At 43.5% G+C, this 22,502-nt stretch overlaps 1 protein-coding gene across 2 annotated transcripts in view; it reads right to left on the bottom strand.

The window, feature by feature from the left end:
- Positions 1–3,349: 3,349 nt before the first annotated feature.
- LOC147881085 (uncharacterized) overlaps positions 3,350–22,502 on the bottom strand; it is a 69,567-nt gene continuing 50,414 nt past the window's right edge. For both annotated transcript variants that reach the window (XM_087402233.1, XM_087402234.1), the window contains exons 18-24: positions 5,751–5,831; positions 5,551–5,646; positions 5,271–5,352; positions 4,976–5,175; positions 4,378–4,876; positions 4,084–4,245; positions 3,350–3,976 (exon numbers count right to left, since the gene is read on the bottom strand). In XM_087402233.1, coding sequence (XP_087258359.1) covers positions 3,836–3,976; positions 4,084–4,245; positions 4,378–4,876; positions 4,976–5,175; positions 5,271–5,352; positions 5,551–5,646; positions 5,751–5,831 — 1,261 coding nt within the window. In that variant the 3' untranslated portion in view covers positions 3,350–3,835. The remainder of the gene's footprint in view (positions 3,977–4,083; positions 4,246–4,377; positions 4,877–4,975; positions 5,176–5,270; positions 5,353–5,550; positions 5,647–5,750; positions 5,832–22,502) is intronic.

Below are 22,502 nucleotides of genomic sequence, written 5' to 3'. Positions count from 1 at the left end.
GGGTAGTCGGGGAAAGGACAGTCGGGGAAGTGGGGGGGTTTTTGGGATTTTTTGGAAGGTGGGCAGTCAAGGGAAGCCAAAGAGAGGGAGGGAGTAAAGGACGAGGAGGGGCGTGGGATGGTGTAGTCGATGAAAGTGAGTGCACGGGTGGGGGGTTTTTGGCATAGCATTAAAAGAGTAGGATACTTTGGGGGTTTGGAAAGTCTTGTGAGGGAGAAATGTAAGGTATTGGAAAAAGAAAAAATTGAGGGAGGAGAAAAAATAGGAAAAATAGGGGGAAAAAGGTAAATAGGAAAAGTACGAAGAAAAGGGGGAGAAATAGGAAAATAGGAAAAAAGGGGGGGGGGAGGGGGGGGGTTATGGAGAGGAAAAAATAGTTAAAATTAGGAAAAAATAGGAAGCAATGTAAACCGAAGTTTTTTGAAACAAAAGGGGCGAGAAAAAAAATTTGACGAAATTTAGGGATAATTGTAATAGGAAGAGAAAAAAATTTATTTGTGAAAAAAGCCAAGGGTGATGGAAAATAGGGGAAAGAAGGTAAAATAGGAAAAAATAGGGGACAATAGGGGAATTTAGGGTTAAAAAAGGGGGGAATAGGGTAAATTAGGGCAAATTTAGGAAATTTATTTTTGAAAAAAAAGTAAGGAAGATTTGGGAAATTTAGGAATATCAAGTTAATTAAAATAGTAAAAATTTAAGGACAAATTAGGATAGTAGCGAGGAGAAGTTGGGAAGGGACAGGTTTTATTGGGGGGAATTAAGAAGAAGAGGAGAGATGGGTAGGGAAAAGGAAAAATTAGGAAAAAATGTAAAGAAGTGGGAAAATTTTAAGAGAATTAGGAAAATAAAATGAAGTTAGGGAAAGGAGGTTAGCAAAAAAAATTAAGAGAAAAATTTAAGAAAATGTTAAGTGAAGATGGGGAGGGCGGGGGGGTGGGCGGGGGGGCAAGTGGGGAAGGTAGGAAAAAGTGAAAGTAAAGGGGGAAAGGGATAAGAAGTGTGTGTGAATGGATTCCCTTTATGGTGATTTCCAACTTACAACAGAGTGGTGGTTTTGGGATTAGAGTCAGGGAGATGTGTGCATGTGCGTGTGAAATTTTTTTTGATAAAAATGTGTGTGTGTGTGTGTGTGTGTGTATAGAGAGAGAGAGAGAGAGAGTGTGTGTGTGTGTGTGTGTCTATTAACGTCCATGGGAGACCAGTGGTCTATGGGACGAGAAAAAACCATGCATTACATCAGCATAAGGAGGGCACATGGCAACTCCCAAGGAGTGCAGAAGCAACTCGATTTATTTAGAGTACCTAGACTATGTTCTAAGATCATATATATCATCAACCATACATCATTTTAAGACACGGATTCTTTTGGTTTGGATTTAAACTCCTTGATAAGTGCTATTCTACCACGGTAAACTACCCACTTTCCATCTTTCCTGGTAGCTTTAACCTTAGCTAATTCAAATGCTTTATCTTTCAGCTAGGTTCTTGTGAGTTCTTCGGCTATCCATAGTTTAGTTCCTTTCCATTTGTAAGGCTACTGTCTGAGGACTTTAAGCCGTATATCTCGTGAATTGAATGAAATTACAACATGCCCTCTCCAATTTCCAATATTGACTACTCTAGCCCCACCTTGCATCTGCTAGTTGTAGTCTCAAATCTTACACATGAGCCTGTAAGAATAAAATATGTTCATGATACCAAATAATCGATCAATCAGAAAGACCTCGTTCATAAACATGTGCATACGGAGAGGGTGCTCGAGCTACAAAAGTGGCATATCTACCCCTGCTATGTGGGGCTGTCAAAGTCAAGGGGGTTTTGGAGGAAGAAGAAGGTAGGTTGGGCGAACTCTTGTTGGCCATTTCTCCTACCACTCCCAAGCTGAACTAACCCCCTAGGTGAGTTGGGGCTTCATCCCAATTAGAGGTGTCTTCTTCAAAGACGAACTGGCTAGCCTATTGAGAAGCTTCTGGAGCGGCTTGAGACGAGGAGTTGGTCTACGTGGGCTAGAGCTAGGCCCACGCGAACTGAGCCTGTATTGATTGGGCCAACACTAGCTAGCCTACAAAGCAAGTACGACAAATACAAGAATACGAGCTGCACGACAACAGGTACGGGGTACAAGCAGGCACGCGCACACACACACACACACACACACATAGAGAGAGAAACAGACAACTAGACTCCTATGAGATGAGAATTCTTCAGTGTCCCTAGAGTGATTTCTTGGTTGCTCGTATCAAGGGCCCATTCGTTCCATCTTTTACTCACATTAGGCACAAGATAGCTAGTTCTCCACTTTGAGCGATTATATTCCTACCATATTGACAATTCAATTCTATAGCCTAATATTGATTTCAAAAGGCCAAAACATATAACGACTCATACTGAAGCAATCTGCAACAATGTTCCCATCCATACATGCACCTTTGCTTCAATTGCAATGCAAACGTATGATTGCATAAACTTTCACAAGTTTAGATCATTGTTCTGAAGTCAAATAAAGCATTAATTCTTTGTGCACAATTTCGAATACATAATTGACACAATCATTACCTATCTTTGAAATCGATTCCAAAATATATACCAATGTATGCTTTTTGTAAACCACTTTAACTCTAGTTCAAATATTGACATAGGTGATTAGACTTTCTAAGGTTCATAAAAACCATTATCATTAAATACACCTTGGTCGAAGAAAAACCTCCAACTCCACAAGTATATTAGAGCACCATAAAGGCTTTCTTGCATTTTTAAATTGTGCTTGCAAATTTGGCATAAATAGGATCGTAATGGAATACAACATATTGCAGTGATACCTAAATCGTTCTCCTAGAATTGGTCTTGGCTTTATGGTTCCTCTCGCGTTCACTTTGAACTTTTATTATTCTCCCCTTGCATTGCCTATGTCAATTTTTGTCTAGCCTATGCTTCTAACATTATCTTACACTCTTAAGACATATCGTGATAGTAACCCAATTCCTCGCATTCTACTAAAAGCCTTCAGCTATCCTCCAATCCCAAATATCAAGCCTTGCATAATGTAGCTTCCATGCATGGTGTCTTCCCCTTCCTATCATTTGCTCACACTTAAAAAGATTAGCAATACATGTAGTGCCTAATTACTTACATTAGAGTCCAATAACTTTATTTCGAACTATTTTTTCACACCGGTTAGCTGAACCCTTGCCACTTCTCCAGCATTTTTATAACTCGACACCTTTCGTGCATTTACATAATTCGACACCATGTGGAGACATGGAGACTGAACTTGCTATAATCCCCAATTATCTTAGTTACCAATAGAAAGTGCCAAAGTAGATGCAATTTGACAGTATGTGGATGCCTGTCCTTGAGGTTACATCTTTGCAATTCTACATGGGTAACAATTCATAGACCACACACACACACACGGAGAGAGAGAGAGAGAGAGAGAGAGAGAGAGAGAGAGAGAGAGAGAGAGACTAGGAACCTTTACTTGTTCTCAACAAAGCTCATACAATATCTTCCTTCCAAAAAGAATTACATATACCTCCCAATGACAAAAAATGGGGTATACTCATCTCCAATTAGTGCAGACACCACACTTTCCAATCCTTCGATTGTGTACTCGATTGCGTACTTCTTGTATGATACCCTGTTATATCCATACAGCCCAGCTGTTTGTATTCCACTGTCAATCAGCTTATTGCAATGGGTTGCTGCCTTCAGAACCAAACAAAATGAAGGTCAAACTGCCAAATATGAATTGAAGACTTAATTTAGTGTGGTCCCCAACCATATCTTTTGTTGGGTACCATATTTTTACAGGGTGGAGCAAAACAACTCAACTCTCCTATACGCCGGGATGAGATGAGAATTCTTTTTGTGTCCCTGGAGCGATTTCTTGGTTCATCATATCGAGGGCACATTCCTTCTGCCTTTTACTCACATTAGGCACAAGATAGCCAGTTCTCCGCTTTGAGCAATTATATTCCTGCCAATATTGACATTTCAGTTCCACATCTTAAATATTGCTTTCAGAAGGCCAAAGCATGTAACAACTCATACTGAAGCCATCTGCAACAGTGTTTCCATCCATACCTGTATCTCTGGTTCATTAGATCCTACTGGCGCACCAAACGCAGTAGTACCTAAAGGCATCCACTGCATTGATGGAGGCCCAGCAAACCCAGCTGGCGTGAAAGTCTTTGAGTCAAGGTCAGAAAGTGGTAAATCTTCATAAGCTCTTCCATAGCTGGCAAACTGCACACACAAACAAGAAAATCACGTTATTTGAAACTGACGGATGAGTTATACGACCCAGAAAATTCTAGACTAAAGGGAAGCTCAACATTGACATTCAGGAAATAACTGAGGTGAGGACCTAGAAAGCACCTTATGTTGCAAAGATAATCCCGATGCATCCGTTGAGGTTAAAGTTTGATTTGTACATACATATGGCGAGTTTGGCCAATATTGTCCACATGTCACAGATGAGGATTGACCATTGAGCAATTGATTGGAAATCAGCATGGGCACATCCAAGACCTTGCTGGAATTTCCATCACTCTCAACAAATATTGACCCAGGTAGCTTGCAAATAGGTACTGTATCAGGCCTTAGGCTTTGAGTACAGTTATTTTGTACTAACGATGCATTACAGTTTGTAGTCAGCATCCTACTGTCTATGTGGGGAGTCAATATCTCATGATTTGCAGTCTCCCTAGGGACAGCAATGGAGTAAATTTGAGAATCGTTGCCTCCAATGTCAATCTTAGCATGTACAGATTTAAGTTCAGACTGCTCATACTGGTAACCATCTATGTTAAGCACATATCCCATCTGAATCATTTGATAATCTTGTGAGGACATAGGTGCCACCTCTTTTGTCATCCTGCCAGTTGCCAAGATCAAGATTGTTTACTTCACCACCAAAGATATAAATGCAAATATCCTCAACCAGATCTCCATTGCAAAAACCATAGCACAATACCTCAAGTCTTGAAACCGCTTTCTAGAAGCCTCAGAAACCGCAGCTCTCCGCTTGATTTCCCTGTCACTTAGCCCATTTGGCAGGCATTCAATGAGTTTCCTAACTCTCATACCCAGGACAGAATCATGAGGCCATTCATCTTCCTCTACTTGATCCTGAGCTTCCATATTTTTAGAAATTTCTGCTGCAAAGGTAGAGTTCTGTCATAGGCCAGTCACAACAAAATCAGCCATGAACTGTCCATAAACTCACACATATGATATATACTTTCTATTCACAAAAGGACGAGGCTTACCTGCACTTCAAGTGGAGTCTCATTACAGAGAGCATGCTTCTTGGCATTCAACCTAGCTGCAAAGCACAAACTTGGATCCTCCCTGTAAAAGAGCTTAAAAGTCATCACAGCAGCGTCCAAGGGTTGCTACTCATCATTTTTTATTTTATTTTTTTCGGAGGGGTTGGGGGTTGGGGGGAGAGAGAGGGGGGTGCCATTTTTAGTGTCTTAGATTAGGAGGCGCACACAACTGCAAACATGAAAGGTACACAAAAATATGCAATCATCATTCTGATCTAACCTGATTTTTTGAAAATCCTTGTGTCCATGCTTGAGAGCACCTTTCATTAAATCTAGATCTTCAGCTTCACTCCACCAGAGGGGCAGTTTTTTGGATCTGCAAGAAACAACTATCTTGGGTCATCATAGCGCACCATTCAGGCACAAAATCAATCAACACAATATTCAAACACTTGTCACAGCTCAGTACAGACTCAGCACCTTGGAATAGAGACAGGGAAAAAGTTGCTATCAGATAAAGCCTTCGTCAGCACATCACGCTCATGTAAAATCTGCAAATTTCTGCATCATAGGCAGAATTCAAAGAAATGGCATATCATACATCCCATCAATAGATAATGATATGATCAACATTGCATTCGTGTGCTTAAAAACATGTGGTGCTGCATTTTTAAAAGCTAAGGTGACAAAGAAGTTACCCTAAACCTGATGACAACCTTCTACATCCTTTAAAGTCACCACATGCAGCTTTCAGGGAGCAATCAGACTAGATATCGCAAACAGGGACTAGATATCGCAGATAATGCGAACTGACAAAAAGTATTCTTTTTAGCACCTTTACTTGGCCATTGAAAAAACTGTGTCAGACCTTCTACATCCTGAAAACGGACTTTAAAAGTCATCAGGAACAGGTAGCTGGGAGCAATTAGCGAAGTGAAGGAACAGGAGATAGCAAGCAAATAGCTATGCATTATAACCAGAGAATGTCAGCTCATCGATCCCTTTTGTTTCCAGGAGAAAAAGTGCCTCAAGTAGCAGCTGGCTCGTAGATCAGCATGAAGGAGCATGTCTTGAGATCTCTACCTTTGAGGCTAGACAAGTGGAGTACTTCTTGCGCAAAAAGCCAAAGAAGTAGTCTTCTGCAGCTAGTGACTGGACTCAAGCTGTGGTTAATCAGGACTTGCTATTCAAGCCAATGTAACTCATGCAAGCACAGGTTGCCAATGAAAGGAGGTAACCTGAAGACATATACTGATGTGTACAGTGTAGGAAAAAGAACACCACTAGCTCTGACTGTGGGGCTTGCTCTGACCAGAATCACTCTCTAGGTTTTTGCTGCAATGTCAAACAATCCTCCTATAACCAGACTCTCCAATGTGACTGAAACTTGCTAAGCCTAGGTCAATAATCCAATGCTTCTGTCAACCCACCAACCTGACTCTCTACCAGGGTACCTCCTCCAAAAAAAAATCAGTGGCAAGAAGCTGCTGCTAAAATGGGGTACTCTGGCTGTGCTCCACCATCCACCATCCTCAAAAACAGCGAGCAACTGCAGTAATTCACCTCACACTCCTAGGAACCCCAACCCATGAACACTGTCCTTGTTGCAAACGTGTCAATGTGACCGATCCTCATCCTCGAAGCCTCTATAATGGTTGGTATCAATCTCTACTAAATCTCTACTATGGTTTGATCAATCCCTCATCAAGGCAAGCTACATGGTCCTACTCCTAGACTTCAAGAATCTGAATGGTCCATTGGCCCCCAACATCTCTCCCTCAAAGTCATAGATTCACATATACCTTTGTAAGACTAGAATATGTCCAATCACACAAATTTAGATTTTTTGTTGTTCTAAAGACCAAAAATCTACACAAAAAATAAAATAGAAAATGAAAGAGAAGAAAAAAGAGGTAAACAAAAACTTTTATGAAAAACAAAAGGAAGACATACTTAGCAAAGCAAAGCCACACTTATGTCATCATCAGTACCCAAGCATAAGCAGCTATACTAGGTTTCTAAGACCCGCGGAGTCATAGGTTCACACTTCCCTATGGTTTGAGATAAAGTTATTCAAATGTGCTTCTACGATCATGGGCGAACACTTCTGTCCGAGGAAGGATTCTTTACAAAATCCATCTATGTGACGGCTGCCGAGTCTTCCTTCCCCATGTCTGTGGGGTGTCTCAAGCCTAGGGTAAGATAAGCTTTTCCCAACAATACACAGCTATGCATATCCAGATCCGTGATGCCTGATCTGCCTCTATAACTAGAAAGTATCATTGTCTGTCAGGCAACTCCGACCCATGTGTCATAGCAGCCGTCCACAAAAAGTTGCAGACCAATCCCCAAAGCTGCCCCAGGCATCCCCAATTAAGACACCAACAAGGGGTGGGGCAACACACTAGGCACTGGCTATCAGAACCAGGTCATCGCCAAATCTCTCCCTCACTGAAGCCAAGCTCCAATTACAACCTCTAGAGAAACTGTTGTTTACATTCATCTTCCTCAAGTTTCGTTCCAAGCAGACCATCTCATGGGAACATGTGCTCAAAATCATTGTCCCTAAGATTATCGACTCTTAACACTAGACCTCTGCTTTAACACAGCATTTAATCCCTTAAATATTCACTTTGAAATAGCCACTAGTGATTAAGATCACACTCAATATATATTCACAAATAACATCAATTCTTACTAGTCACATGTCTAGCGCACAATTGAGTTAATTTTCCTTTCTGACAATTTGGGTAATTCAACATCTCTTGGGTGGCATTTTTCAGATCCAAGAACTCCTAGATAGTTATAAAGTTCACGGAGAGTGTTTTCAAATTTCATGAACTTCATCAAAAAATCATCAGTGATAGAGATGCAAATTTTATGGGCGTTTTTTGGACGGCATTATTCATGCAAGTGGGCACAAAGTTAACCACACTAGCACTGCCTACCATCCTCAGACTGATGGTCAAGCTGAAACAGTAACTAGATGGCTTGAGTACATGAGGCATTTTTGTTTTGAAACTCAAATACGTTGGGGTACATGGTTTTTTCTAGCAGACTTCTATTATGATTCAACCACGAACACTTCTATCGGGATGTCCCCCTTTAAAGTCTTGTATGGCTATCCAGTGAAGTTATCATCCACTGTTTTGAATCAGCATACGGTCAATCAAAGTGCTGAATAAGAGCTTGAGAGGATGCATGCAGTCTGGGTCCTGCAAAGGCTGATCAAGTCACTCACTGACAATTGATGATGTGGCATGCAAATCTGTAGATGTCATGCCTGCACACATCACATGCAGTGATTGATGTGGCACATCGGTTTGCTGTGCATCGACAGGAGATGTAACAGGTCAACTACTGACATGGCAGTCAAGTGACGAAGTTGCAGGTTAACTGCAGATAGTATGTTGGCTAAACACATACCAATTGGGTCCTGCATGCAAGTCAGATCCCTTCCCTAGGTCAGGCGACCTTTAACCTATGGGGGACTTGATAAACTAAGGCGTTACACCCTCACATCCATACCTCAAGCAACACTGGTGTGCACGAGTGTTGAGCAACACCTCCTATCCCACCTTAAGAAGGAGCTTCGGATGATAACAATGTTGGAGCTCAATGCTCCACCCTCTGTAACCCTTCTTTAGCTTAGTTGCTCGCAGCACCTAATGAGTGCAACAGCATCATGCGTTGTGCATCTTAGCCGGCTGGTCCTTCACCTACCATCTTAGGAGTTGTGCAAAGAAGGCTACTGATCTCTAGAAAGTAGAACATTGTTCCACATATTGTATCTATGGTGAAGTTCAAATTCTCAGCTTGTTTGGGATGCATATATTCAGATTTTCATTGTCTTTTCTATCTCTATCTCTTGTGTGACTATTCTTGGCAAAATATTGCTTATGGTCGATCCTCTCACATGGTATCAGAGTCAAGAGTATCTTCTGGAGAGAATACCTGAAGGACACAACAGATCAGCCTGCCTACAGCTCACCATGTACCTGAAGAAGTTCATCTTCATCAGAAAGGCTTAAGGGTCAGCCAAGTATAGCCTCAAATTCAAGAAGACCTAGCTGGTAGTGTAGATCTGCAGCAAATGGGGCAGCACACTCCTCGAAGATTCGCCAGCCTGGGGATTCACCATCCATAGTGATCTCTTACTGCTCCTAAAACCAAATCACAGTACACATCCAGAGCATCTAGTCTGGATTCAATTCAACTACACCTCCATCAAGTCTCTCTAACAGATCATAGCTCAAAGAGAAGTCCTGCAGGAAATTCCATTTCATACAAGATGTCTTCAGTTAGATACCCATGACTTGCAAATAAAGAAACCAAGGCCTACTACAGTCACAAACCACCTGTTAGGCAAGTACCTCTACCTCGAAATACGGTGCAATACCTGCAAACAATGGCTCTTCCTCTGACATAAATCTACACATGTGGTCTTCGGCTGTTGCATCAGCCAACTTCACTGTAGGGCTAGTATATCAGCCACACACACACACATGCCAAAATCAAGCATCAAGTACGATTCTCAACAACCTCAAATGGCTCTGATACCAATGTAAGGACCTCTACCTTAGGCTACTAACCTTAAGTAAGAATCCATGCACCTGTCAAGACATATCAACAACAATCATTAGGTGACACGACCCCTTAGGGTTGAGCTAGCACCTCCCAGCCATAGGTTCAATCCCTCAAAATTACCCCTAAGCCTAAGGTCTAGACCATCTTGAGCTAGCCAACCTGGCAGTAACAACCTACATCCCATACCATGCCCTCATTATCACCAAGTTGTTAATCTTCCAAGTAAAATACAAAGTTGACCTCCTATTTGACCATACTCAAAGACGACTCCATTTATTTTAATTATTTTGAAAGAGTTATTTTAACTCGTCAAAGTCAAGTAGCCCTAACTTTGGTCAAGGAGACTTGGTTTAGGCGAAGAGGGTTGACTACGGTCCACAAGAGTATTACAAAGCTGACTACGGTCAGAGAGTTGACTTCGGTCATACAAGGCTTGGCTTCGGCCAAGAAGGTTTGACTCTAGTCTTCGACCCCGGTGGGATTGATTTGATTATTATTAAGTAGCCTTGCCTGCAGGTCAAAGCCCTTAATTGTAGTCAAATTGGATTGATCTTGGCCAACCAGAGAATTAATGTTGTGTGCATTGGTTTGCCTAGTGGGGACGACCACAATAACTAGGATTAGTCTAAGATTTGATTTTGCATGCAAAAGATAATGACTAATGGGTACCATGGCTATGTGCATTTAATTAAATGTAGTTCTTTATTGTCCCAATTTTATGGAGCTTACAAAGCAGCCAGGAGGTGACCATGTGACTGTGTACTTAGAAGGATCCAAAGTTGCCATGTCATTGGCATGTAACTAAACGTAGCTAGGATTGCTACAAGTAGGAGAGTTGGATCCATCCACTCTCTCCTTTCTCTCTTGTACTTTCCATTTTTACTAGAGTGGTGCTTGGTGAGCATAAATTTTCCATGTCTACCAACATGGGAAAATAAGTCTATGCAAAACTAGCAAGATGCCGAATCTCATCATCTGTATAAAGGTTGTGCACATGGTTAGAAACATCAAATCTATCTTGCATAGGAGGTACTAGTACACTATGACATTCCCACCAATGCCATCAATACCCAACCAAGGATGGGCACATTTTTGTATGACTAAATACGTACCCCCCCCCCCCCTTCTCCCTTTTTTGTGGTCACTTTTGTGTCGATCGAAGCTCCTAAGAGGCTGCCTGTCATCCTGCTTCAACATGTATCCACTTGCTATTTTTTTTTGTTTTTCAATAGTATGCTTATTAAGAAATGAAATGTTTTCCTACTGTTCAGTTACAGACAATGGGGACTAGGTCTAGCATTTGAGGGTGGACCCCCTTGCTTGGGGTTATGGGCATTAGTGACCCACAAGAGTAATGGCCTCTCTTTGACAGGGACATCTGGAAACCACACCCCACCTGAGTACCCAAACATGGGACCAATCAAATGCACAGATTGCATACCGACTTAAAAACCATTCAAGAGAATGTTCCCTGAGCTTTGGGTGTGGGCCTAGCAGCATGCCAAGAGTAATGGAGATACAAGATAAGACGACAAACAAATGAGCTCAGTATGGCTCAATTATGACCTTAGAGTACGTCAATAGATAGTCTAAGCTGTTAGGAACCCGTGGGTGCGATCAGAATTGAATTCTGACAACTTTGAAATTTTAGGGTTTTTGGAAGTGACACGTGGCAGACTGCCACATGGAATCTGAGCTGGCAGGTCAGTCCACCTGCCCACACATGTGGCAGCATGCATGGCAAGTGGCAGGACATGCAGGCCAAGTGTTTGGTAGATTTGGGGCAGGTTGTGGGCTGTCCTCTTTGGGACTGCAGCCCACCAAAAATCAGGGACAAGTGTCCACCTTCCACTCTAGGCTTGGGGGGGGGGGGCTAAGCCTATAAAAGAAGGCCTCTCCCCTTCATTCCTCACATGAAAAATTCGTCACTTTTCTTCTCCCTCCTTTTGGATGATGCAGCAGAACCTCTCCAGCTCCTTGCGTGCAGCCAGCTTCTCCCCAGGCCATTCTCTCACCTCAGCAGCACTTTCTCTCTCTACAACAGCACATTCTCTCTCTACAGTTCCAGCCCCTCCTCTCCAGAAATCTGCCACCTCTCAGCTCTTCTGGAACAGCAGCAGCATCCTCTCTCCTTTTCCTAGCCTGGAGCAACCACAGCCCCTTTCTCTCTCCTGCTGCAGTCTTTCTCTCTCTACTGCAGAATTTCTCTCTCTACTGTTCCAGCCCATTTCCCTTGCAGAAATCTGCCTTTCTGTGCACCTCTGGAACAGCAGCAGCTCCTTTCTTACATCCCCTCTCTTGGGATCAGCATTGGCACTCTCTCTCTACAGCTATCACTCCATAAAAGCTTTCTCTCTCTAGCCTACAGGCTGTTTTTCTAAGCTGTTCTCATTCCAGCCCCATTTCCACACTCTCCTCACCCAAGGTAGCTTCAGAGGCATCAAGGAATTCATCTACAAAAGGGTCAAGTCACGAAAGGAGCCTGTATTGTCAAGTTTATCTCATTTACAGCACTATTTCATGTTGTTTCTACTATCTTTCTAGAAACTAGTGCTTGCCTCTAATGTTGGATGTAAGTGGTGATTGTTGCAGGCTTCTTTCTTGTGGATTGGGCAAGCCAAGAGTTGAAACCTGAGCTTGAAGTCCTCCTTTTTGTTGTCTACCTTGCACATATGCTCTTGAGTCTTGTATCTAGGTCCTAGGTTTTTGGAAGGTGCATTGCACCTTGGTCTTGTATCTCCGTTTTCAAGAATAAAGTGAGCCTGGATAAGGGGGGGGGCCGTCTTGGCCCCTCAATCATATTGCATTTTCCAATGATGTCACTTTGTGTTTAAGCTGTATAAGTCTTAATTCCAGCTTAATTGCAAACTCTTAAGTTCAAGTATATGTGTTTGGCAACTCGCAATCATCTCATTCAAACGCCTCTGCAAAATCCGTTGTCTGAATTAATAGAAAGCACCGAGTAGTTTACATTGGTATCAGAGCTTAGGCAGTGGTCCTGTACTCTGTGCTTTCTCTTGTTGAGTCTCTCCTTCATTGAGTCATCTTGTCATCATGGCAGCCAATGGACCTGACCCTCCTCCTAACCTGCATGAGTTGAGTGCTCTCTTGGCAAACATTGCTCAACAGGTTCAAGTGCTGGAAAGCAGCCAAGCAGAAACTCATGACATAGGGCCCCAATCCCAAGGAAGAGGCCGTGCGGACAACACCAACTCCACTCATGCAAACAAAAGAGAAAATCTTTGCCGCTGATCAATTCGTGGAGGATGATGACTCTGCTTATGCCACAGTTCGAGCAACCGTTCAAAAGGCACAGGAGAAACAAAGAGCAGCTGCAAATAAACGACGGAGGGCGTTTGCAGTGAAAGAAGGCCAATGGGTCTTATTGAAATTTGAGAAAGCCCGGTTAAAAACCAAAGTGGGCAAAAAGTGCATCTACTTCAAGCTATCCTTTCGATATTATGGTCCTTTTCAGGTGTTGCAGGTAATAAATGATGTCTCAGTCCGATTGAGACTTCCAGAGCATTGGAAGATCCACAATGTCTTCCACGTAAGCTTGGTGAAACCCTTCATTGGGGAACCACCTCAAGAGCCCACATTGGACGATGCACCTGAAGTAGAGGACACTGAGATCTTGTTGATCCCAGAGCAAATTATTTTGCATAACTTCACTACCGGACGTCGAGGCACGACTCGCAAAATATACCTTTTGAAGTTCAGAGGGCTCCCATCCACCGATCCCAATGGGTGGACAGAGCTACATTTCAGGAGTGTCCTGAAATCCTGGATGCTTATGAGAAAGCATTTCAGTTGAGGACAACCGAATGAAAGACGGAGGGAATGTCATCCTGCTTCAACATGTATCCACTTGCTATTTCTTTTTGTTTTTCAATAGTATGCTTATTAAGAAATGAAATGTTTTCCTACTGTTCAGTTACAGACAATGGGGACTAGGTCTAGCATTTGAGGGTGGACCCCCTTGCTTGGGGTTATGGGCATTAGTGACCCACAAGAGTGATGGCCTCTCTTTGAGAGGGACATCTGGAAACCACACACCCACCTGAGTACCCAAACATGGGACCAATCAAATGCACAGATTGCATACCGACCTAGGAACCATTCAAGAGAATGTTCCCTGAGCTTTGGGTGTGGGCCTGGCAGCATGCCAAGAGTAATGGAGATACAAGATAAGACGACAAACAAATGAGCTTAGTATGGCTCAATTATGACCTTAGAGTACGTCAATAGATAGTCTAAGCTGTTAGGAACCCGTGGGTGCGATCAGAATTGAATTCTGACAACTTTGAAATTTTAGGGTTTTTGGAAGTGACACGTGGCAGCTGACACGTGGCAGACTGCCACATGGAATCTGAGCTGGCAGGTCAGTCCACCTATCCCACACATGTGGCAGCATGCATGGCAAGTGGCAGGGCATGCAGGCCAAGTGTTTGGTAGATTTGGGGCAGGTTGTGGGCTGTCCTCTTTGGGACTGCAGCCCACCAAAAATCTAGGACAAGTGTCCACCTTCCACTCTAGGCTTGAGGGGGGGGGGCTAAGCCTATAAAAGAAGGCCTCTCCCCTTCATTCCTCACATGAAAAATTCGTCACTTTTCTTCTCCCTCCTTTTGGATGATGCAGCAGAACCTCTCCAGCTCCTTGGGTGCAGCCAGCTTCTCCTCACGCCATTCTCTCACCTCAGCAGCACTTTCTCTCTCTACAACAGCACATTCTCTCTCTACAGTTCCAGCCTCTCCTCTCCAGAAATCTGCCACCTCTCAGCTCTTCTGGAACAGCAGCAGCATCCTCTCTCCTTTTCCTAGCCTGGAGCAGCCACAGCCCCTTTCTCTCTCCTGCTGCAGTCTCTCTCTCTCTACTGCAGAATTTCTCTCTCTACTGTTCAGCCCATTTCCCTTGCAGAAATCTGCCTTTCTGTGCACCTCTGGAACAGCAACAGCTCCTCTCTTACATCCCCTCTCTTGGGATCAGCATTGGCACTCTCTCTCTACAGCTATCACTCCATAAAAGCTTTCTCTCTCTAGCCTACAGGCTGTTTTTCTAAGCTGTTCTCATTCCAGCCCCATTTCCACACTCTCCTCACCCAAGGTAGCTTCAGAGGCATCAAGGAATTCATCTACAAAAGGGTCAAGTCACGAAGGGAGCCTGTATTGTCAAGTTTATCTCATTTACAGCACTATTTCATGTTGTTTCTACTATCTTTCTAGAAACTAGTGCTTGCCTCTAATGTTGGATGTAAGTGGTGATTGTTGCAGGCTTCTTCCTTGTGGATTGGGCAAGCCAAGAGTTGAAACCTAAGCTTGAAGTCCTCCTTTTTGTTGTCTACCTTGCACAAATGCTCTTGAGTCTTGTATCTAGGTCCTAGGTTTTCACTAAGTTCATCAGTTTGGAAGGTGCATTGCACCTTGGTCTTGTATCTCCATTTTCAAGAATAAAGTGAGCCTGGATAAGGGCGGGGGGCCGTCTTGGCCCCTCAATCATATTGCATTTTCCAATGATGTCACTTTGTGTTTAAGCTGTATAAGTCTTAATTCCAGCTTAATTGCAAACTCTTAAGTTCAAGTAGATGTGTTTGGCAACTCGCAATCATCTCATTCAAACGCCTCTGCAAAATCCGTTGTCTAAATTGATAGAAAGCACCGAGTAGTTTACACTGCCTCGTGGTAACTTGAATTGCAAGGGGGTTTTCTACGATCATAGTTCCCCTTGGTACCTTTCTCCTCTCCTTCTCCTTCCATTCTCTTTCTAGCTGCCACTAAGCTTCCTTTTACCTAGTGCATTCCTTTACCTCTTAACCTCCCAACCCACCGCCGGGATCTCTCAGTTCACCTCAACCCTCCACTCCTCCTTTCCTCTACGCATATCCACCACATCAGTCCTCAGTCTCTTCATATTTTTTGACAACTCTTAGGGAGAACCGTCACCTTTTAGCCCAATACGCCGAGAAGCAAATAATGAGTAACACCATTCATCCATGAGGTTTCAAAAATCCGAAATGAGGCTACACAGCTCCTAGACTTGCATCAATCAATAGACTTCACATGGTAAGGTGGTGAAGGAGCGTATAGCCACGATGTAGTTGGTCTTCAAGGAGACCTCCAAGTGGGTGGGGGAGCATGCAAAGGCAACCGTTTCAACCACTCTATTCGAGCAGCTACAGAGAGCTCTCAATATCAGAGATCGACGGATACCTCACACCTCCTTAGTTGTTGCAGATACTAGGAGCGTAGTGACCTCCACCTGGGAGTACAAGCGCATGAGATTAAGGGAGCTTGGTGCATAGGAGGTGACTACAACATAAATCATCCTTTGATCATAGGCTTCAGGACACATAGGCTCACTTGGTGGCCAACCCTTCAAAGTCACTCAAAGGCTCACATGGATGAGCACCTATGTAAGGTAGCCCCCTTTGAGGGCCTAAATTAATGAGAGGTAGATTGGTCTCCAATAGAGGGACTTCAGGATTTACTACATGCACAGAGGATCTGCGATAAACCATCGGTCCTACATTAGATTCTCTTGGTAGAGTTTGGAGCTATTCCCCTTCAACAAGATGAAGTCTTTTGGGTGGTCACTTTCATAGAGTTAGAGACTTCAGCTCCATGACATCAAGATGAAGCAGGGTACCTTAATTAGCCCTATCCTCATCTATGGCACTAGCACACGAGGGTTTGGTATGTACAGCCTAGAGGCCACATCGGTCGTGCTCACCTCTCACGAGGCAAACCAGGTCATCAGGGAGGATCTCCTATAGCTCCACACATACATGACCTTGTATCCAATTTTCACAAGTCTCATAGACCCTCGGTTCTTTCAAACTTTCTCTCTTTTCCTTTGGCTTAACAGGTTTTGTTTGACTCTGTAGGGGTTTTATAGAGGTGACCATTTGGAATGTCTAGGGAAGATCTAATGGGAGCATCCTCAATTTCAACTGCCACTGGGATAGCCCTCTACAATAAGTTTGATTGGTAGTAGTCTAACTACAGGACATGGCACTAGTGGGATCCATTGTAGGATTAACACCAACTAAACTATAGGCTAGAGATTGAATAAGTGCAAGGCTAGCACTAGAGGGGGACCATATTGAGAAGGTGGTGGTATTCCTTGTCTACCTTACTTCATTAGAGGCTACCCAAGGCGCTTGTTGAGCAGAGCCCGATATATTTAGATACACACTTGAATTTTTTCATCCCTTGTTGCCATGCTTGCACCATGGATGACATTATCATGTGCCCAGATTCCTGAGTATGCTTCGATTACCAAGTCCTCCAAGGGAGTACCGTTGGAGCATGCTTTGGTACAGTACTTGAAGCCCAAGTGACATTATCTTCAATACTTTGATGATAGCGACTCCCTCCTTGATAAGGGACTTTTCATTCAAAATATGAGGACATGTGGAAATGGATATATGTGTGTACTCTGTTTTTCATCAAGCAATAAAAATACCTCTAGGGATCCTGCCCAAATTGTTGTCTTGTATATTGTGCACAACTTTCTCTCTCGTGTATCCCCTTTCACTCAGAAATTCAGGAATTCCATCCTATGAGTTAGATCGAGCTGTTTTGCATCAGCCAGGAAATGAAGAGTCAAGGCGGACTAGAATGAGCATTGGTATCAGAGCAAGGCCTGCTCTCTGTCTCAAAAGGGCATGATCCTCAATTCGAAGGAAGGAGGCGAGCACGCAACCATGAGTATCGTTTTGCTCTGTGTAAATTCGTGAGAAGAGAAAGGTGTGTGGGATGCTTTGCAGGCTCGAAAGTTCCCGAGCCCATTACCCAACACAAGGCGATGAACATAGAAAGCGCAAATCTGAAAGGGGAGTTGACAATTTGGAGCCATCTATCCACGTCGTCTCATCTTGATCAAGGCATAACTCACCAAAAGAGCACGCTTGCACAATCTTAGGAGGGCAGAGATCATCAGGGTGCATTTTTGCTCAAGATTCGAAGCTAGGCGCACAGATAGCCGAAGCGATGAAGGCTGTGGAGCGCAATTGTATGAAGGCTGATGCGTAACAGTTTGGCGAAGGCTGACACAAGATAATTTGATCACAGGATTGTTTGGGTCTGGCTAAGAGGAGAAAGCAATTTGATGTCGAGCATACAGACGTGAAGAGGTGCAGATGTAGCCGTAAACACACAGTGATAAGAGTCTGGTTGCAAACGAACAGTGCTGGTTTTGGCAAATTTTGAAGAAACAGAACTTTTAAGTGAAGCTAATTAGTGGTAACACCTAGTAATGGTTGAGAATGCAGGCTGATTTTGGGATACATTATAGACACCTTCTATGAGTGGAATACTTTGCACAGAAATTAGTGTCTATAGAGACATTTGACAGGAGTCTCCAATGTGAGACCATGCCCTCTGAGAGTGTGAACTAATTTATGCCTAAAGATTTATGTGTGGACAGAGGCCGTGAATCAGAGGCTATGAATTTTTTTTGCAACAGTAATTATTGTATCTCTTGTTGGTTGTGAATATGGCACAATCCCCAGACCGACTTCTGCAGGGAGTGCTGAAGATAATCAAACCAGGCGGTTAGAAGGCAGCCAATCAAGAGGTAAAGATCTATATAGGGCACTCTTAGTACAGCTTGCCGAGGCTGTCTCGAAGACCCCAGGTCAATAATGTTACCATTGCTTACCATAGGGATCTGGAAGAGATAAGAGAGCAATATGCCAATGATCCAAATTTGAAGAAATAATTCAGCAAATGTAAGCGGGGCCGTCTACAAGTCAATATGCCATGAAAGATGCGTATCTAATGAAAGATGACTGCCTGTGCATTACCAAAGCCATGAGACAGAAAATTCTGAAGAATGTGCACCTCCATATACTGGACATAGAGGCATTGCAGCTACTACTCAAGCCTTGGAGAGGTAATTTTATTGGCCAGCCATGCGCAAGGACATACATAAGTTTTTAGCAAAATGCCTTACTTTTCAGAAGGTTAAGCGTGACAGACGGAAGGCACCTAGCCTACTGATGCCTCTTCATGTACCTCACGCACCCTGGGAGAGTATAGCAATGGACTTTATCTTTGATTTGGCACGATCCAAGACAGGGAATGATGGGATATGGACTAATATAGATAGGTTCAAGAAACAGACCTATTTTATTCCAATGCGTAAGACCATTGAGGCAGACCACATGGCCTATATACCTAGATGAATCCAGGAACATTCCCAAACTCATCCTCTAAAAACACAACATAGTGCAGTTTCAATCTCATGATAGTCACTCACATGGTTGAAAACCATAAACTCCATCATGCATAGTAGGGACTAGCTACTATGACATCCCCACTGACATCATCAACGCCCAACGCCCATCACACATACTTGAGCATCCATTTATACAAAGTCTTCGTACTGAGTTTCTGTCGACACTCCGGAGGTGAAGGGCAGACCCAGCCATGATGAAGGCTAGCACTAAAGGAGAAGGTGTCACCACAATGTAAATATCCTAAGTCAAAGTACAGTTGACCATTTATTTGATCTTAATTAAAGAATGTTATATGTGTTAATTACGGTCAAAGAGTCATTTTAATGGTCAAAGGATTGACTACGGTCAAAGATACTTGACTCCAGTCAAGTAAACTTGACTACGGTCAAAGATACTTGACTCCAGTCAAGTAAACTTGACTACGGTCAGAGAATGTTGACTTTGGTCAACAAGATTTGGCCTGCGCCAAGAGGGTTAACCCCGGTTAACCAAGATGTGCCAACCTCGGTTGGAGAGACTTGGCTATAATCAAAGCGCCTTGACCTTTGGTCGAAGCTCTTTAATTATAATCAAGAGTGTTGACCTCGGTCAACCAGAGAAAATATATATATTTATTTATTTATATATATATTTGTTTAGATGTGCACATGTGTTCAGTGGGGACGCCCATCGTGACTAGGATTAGTCCACAGTGTGTTATTTGCATGCAAAGCGCTAACAATTAATGGGTACCATGGTGGTGCGCTTTAATTAATTGTTGCAGGTACTAGGAAGGATTATTTTTCCTAAGCGAAATGGGAGCCTGACAAGCACCTAGGAAGCGGTTCGTGTGACCGAGAGCCTTGAAGACTCCAGAATGGCCCTAAGTGGCTTGTAATAAGAGTTAGTCTAGATTTTAGACAAGTGGCATGTTGCCAAATTGAATGGGGCTTGAAGCTCTTGTAAGTCAGGAAATTCTTTTCAGGTTTTAGGAGAGACTTACGTGACAGCTTATGCTGAACTTCTGTAACAGAATTTCTGAAAAGTAATAAAGACCTTCGGGGGGGTCCAGCCCGACAATTTGTCCTGGGCCCTAGTGTTTGTTCAGAGAGAGGGAGTGAGGGAGAGCCTTTGGAGCATGTAATTCCGTCGATGGCGTGAAGATATTGCTGTTTATTTCCCACTCTCAGTTTTCGGTTTTATTGGTATCAGAGCGTAGGCTCACAGCCTCTCAAGGCTGTGACGATTCTAGCAAAGGACAGGAGCTAGCTGGGAGGCCTGGAGTCTGCAACGAGACAAAGTAAGGATGCGCCTGACGGAGAGCATATGGCGGGAAAGTCGTCATCGATGCTTAGTTAGGCAAGAAGCAAAGTGATGTCGTGTTCTTTCGGGAATATGAAAGACTTCATATGCAATTTGTATTGCCTTCCAAAGATGCTCATAGAGATCGCCGTACAATACTTGTACGCTTACGGACGACCGACGGAATGCCTATATTAAAGTCACTAATGAAAAAAGGCAGTCGGACAGACGGGAGCGACAGGGTGAAGGTGTTCTTTCGTCGAATTCCCTGCACGGACGTAGGTGCTGTAAAGATCATCAGGATGCAGGCGCGACGCGCGATGACTCCTGCATAGCCAAGGTTTGAAACCTTTGGCTGTGCTGACGTGGCCAGGGTGCCACCTAGGCAGACACGTGGCGCTGACGCGATGCTGACGTGGCAGCCAGCAGGTACACAGTGCACCAGATGACGTGGCAGTGACACGTGGCACAGGACACGTGGCGCTGACGTGGCGCAGTACAGGTGGCAGACAGCTCAGATGCTGACATGGCACTGACACGTGGCAGCCAGCCTGGCAGACCAGTGGTTAAGTTAAACCCTGGTTGGTTGACCCGTGGTTAGTGAAACCCTGGTTAAGTCAACCGCAGTCAGTTAACTCTGGTTAGTTGAACCAGTATCCAGTTAGTTCAACTTTGGTTCAGTTAAGCTGGCCTAACCAGACCAGTTTGGTTGGTGTAACCAGTCCAGTTAGTCTAGTTGCAGACTAACCAGACCAGAACCAGACAGTCGGTTAGAGTAACCAGTAGTTACTTATCTGGTTACTGTTTTCAACAAAAAAAAAAAAAAAAAAAGAGACAGTTGCAGAGACAGTTTTGGTTATTAATTTTCACCTGCCTGTCAGACTTTTACTGTCAGAAAAGTAGCAGAAAAACCAGAGAAAAGCAGAGAAAACAGAGATTTGCAGAAAAAAGAGAATGCATGCCTTTGAGCAGTAAAAAGAGGGAAAAAAACAGATGCCTTTTGAAGCCATCTGCAGCAGCCAGAAAAAGGGCAATAGTTGATGATGCTTTGGCAACTGTGTGGGTACATGCCTTGAACTGATAGCCCGTACTGGCATAGATTGTGAATGCAAAACACCTCTTGTTGAGGTACCTTTTCTGTTGGAAAAGCAAAGGTAGTGTGCATTAATTACTTGCACAGTGTGAGAAAATCTGCAGATCTCAGAATATGGATCAATCACCTATCCAGTGGGATTCTCAAGATAGGGATGTGCATCCAAGACAGAGGAATGTGCCACAAACTCAACAAGAATTTGAACAAATGGTACGCACTCGTATACAAGAGCTGGAAAATCTTAAAAGGGATCCCAGGGCTCAGCATTTGTTTCCAGCAGAGGCTATGCCTAATCTAGTATATGACGTGCCAATGCCAGAGGCACACTCCCGTGTACAGTCTGAGAGAGAGAGATCTCATAGATCTCATAGGAGACGGTCCCATAGTAAAAAGAGATCGAGGCATCGTCACCGATCTCCTAGTCCATCACCGTCTATCTCGAGTTCGACTTCTGTGTCTTCTTCTTCCTTATCAGATAAACCATCCAGGAAAAGAAGGAAACACGAGAAGTCTGGGAAGAGAAAGTCTTCCAAAGCGACTAGGGAATTTAAAGAGGGAGGAAAATCTGTCAAGTTTATGACCTACAATGGACAGTATGGTCATACAGACAAAGCATTGCAGTTTATCAGACAGTTTGATGCTGCATTTGGTACAGAGAAATTTTCAGAATCCTCCAAATTAAGAATGGTCAGCTTACACTTAACAGCAACGGCTAGTGCATGGTGGAGTGCACTGACTACAGATGGGTCAGCCCCAAGAAAGTGGAAGGGCTTCAAGAAAGCCTTCTACCAGCAGTTCATGCCTAAACAGTTCAGAGACCATGTTCTTCAAGACTGGGACAGCTTGCACATGGATGCAGGAGATACAGTGGATGGGTACAACCAAAAGTTCTGGGATGCTTATTTGCAGGTTGCACCGTTCAAAAAGATCTCCAAAGGTACCCAGATGAGGAAGTACAGAGCAGGTCTCACTCCAAGAATTCAGGCAGTAGTGAATGCTTTGGGGGCAAAGAATATTCAAGATCTTATGCATT

This window comes from Dipteris shenzhenensis, chromosome 31 (assembly GCF_047967505.1).
Source record: "Dipteris shenzhenensis isolate YYH24624 ecotype China chromosome 31, Dip_SZ_1.0, whole genome shotgun sequence".
Classification (NCBI taxonomy): domain Eukaryota; kingdom Viridiplantae; phylum Streptophyta; class Polypodiopsida; order Gleicheniales; family Dipteridaceae; genus Dipteris; species Dipteris shenzhenensis.
The sequence above is the reverse complement of the archived record's forward strand: the minus strand, read 5'-3'. Positions and strand labels throughout refer to the sequence as shown.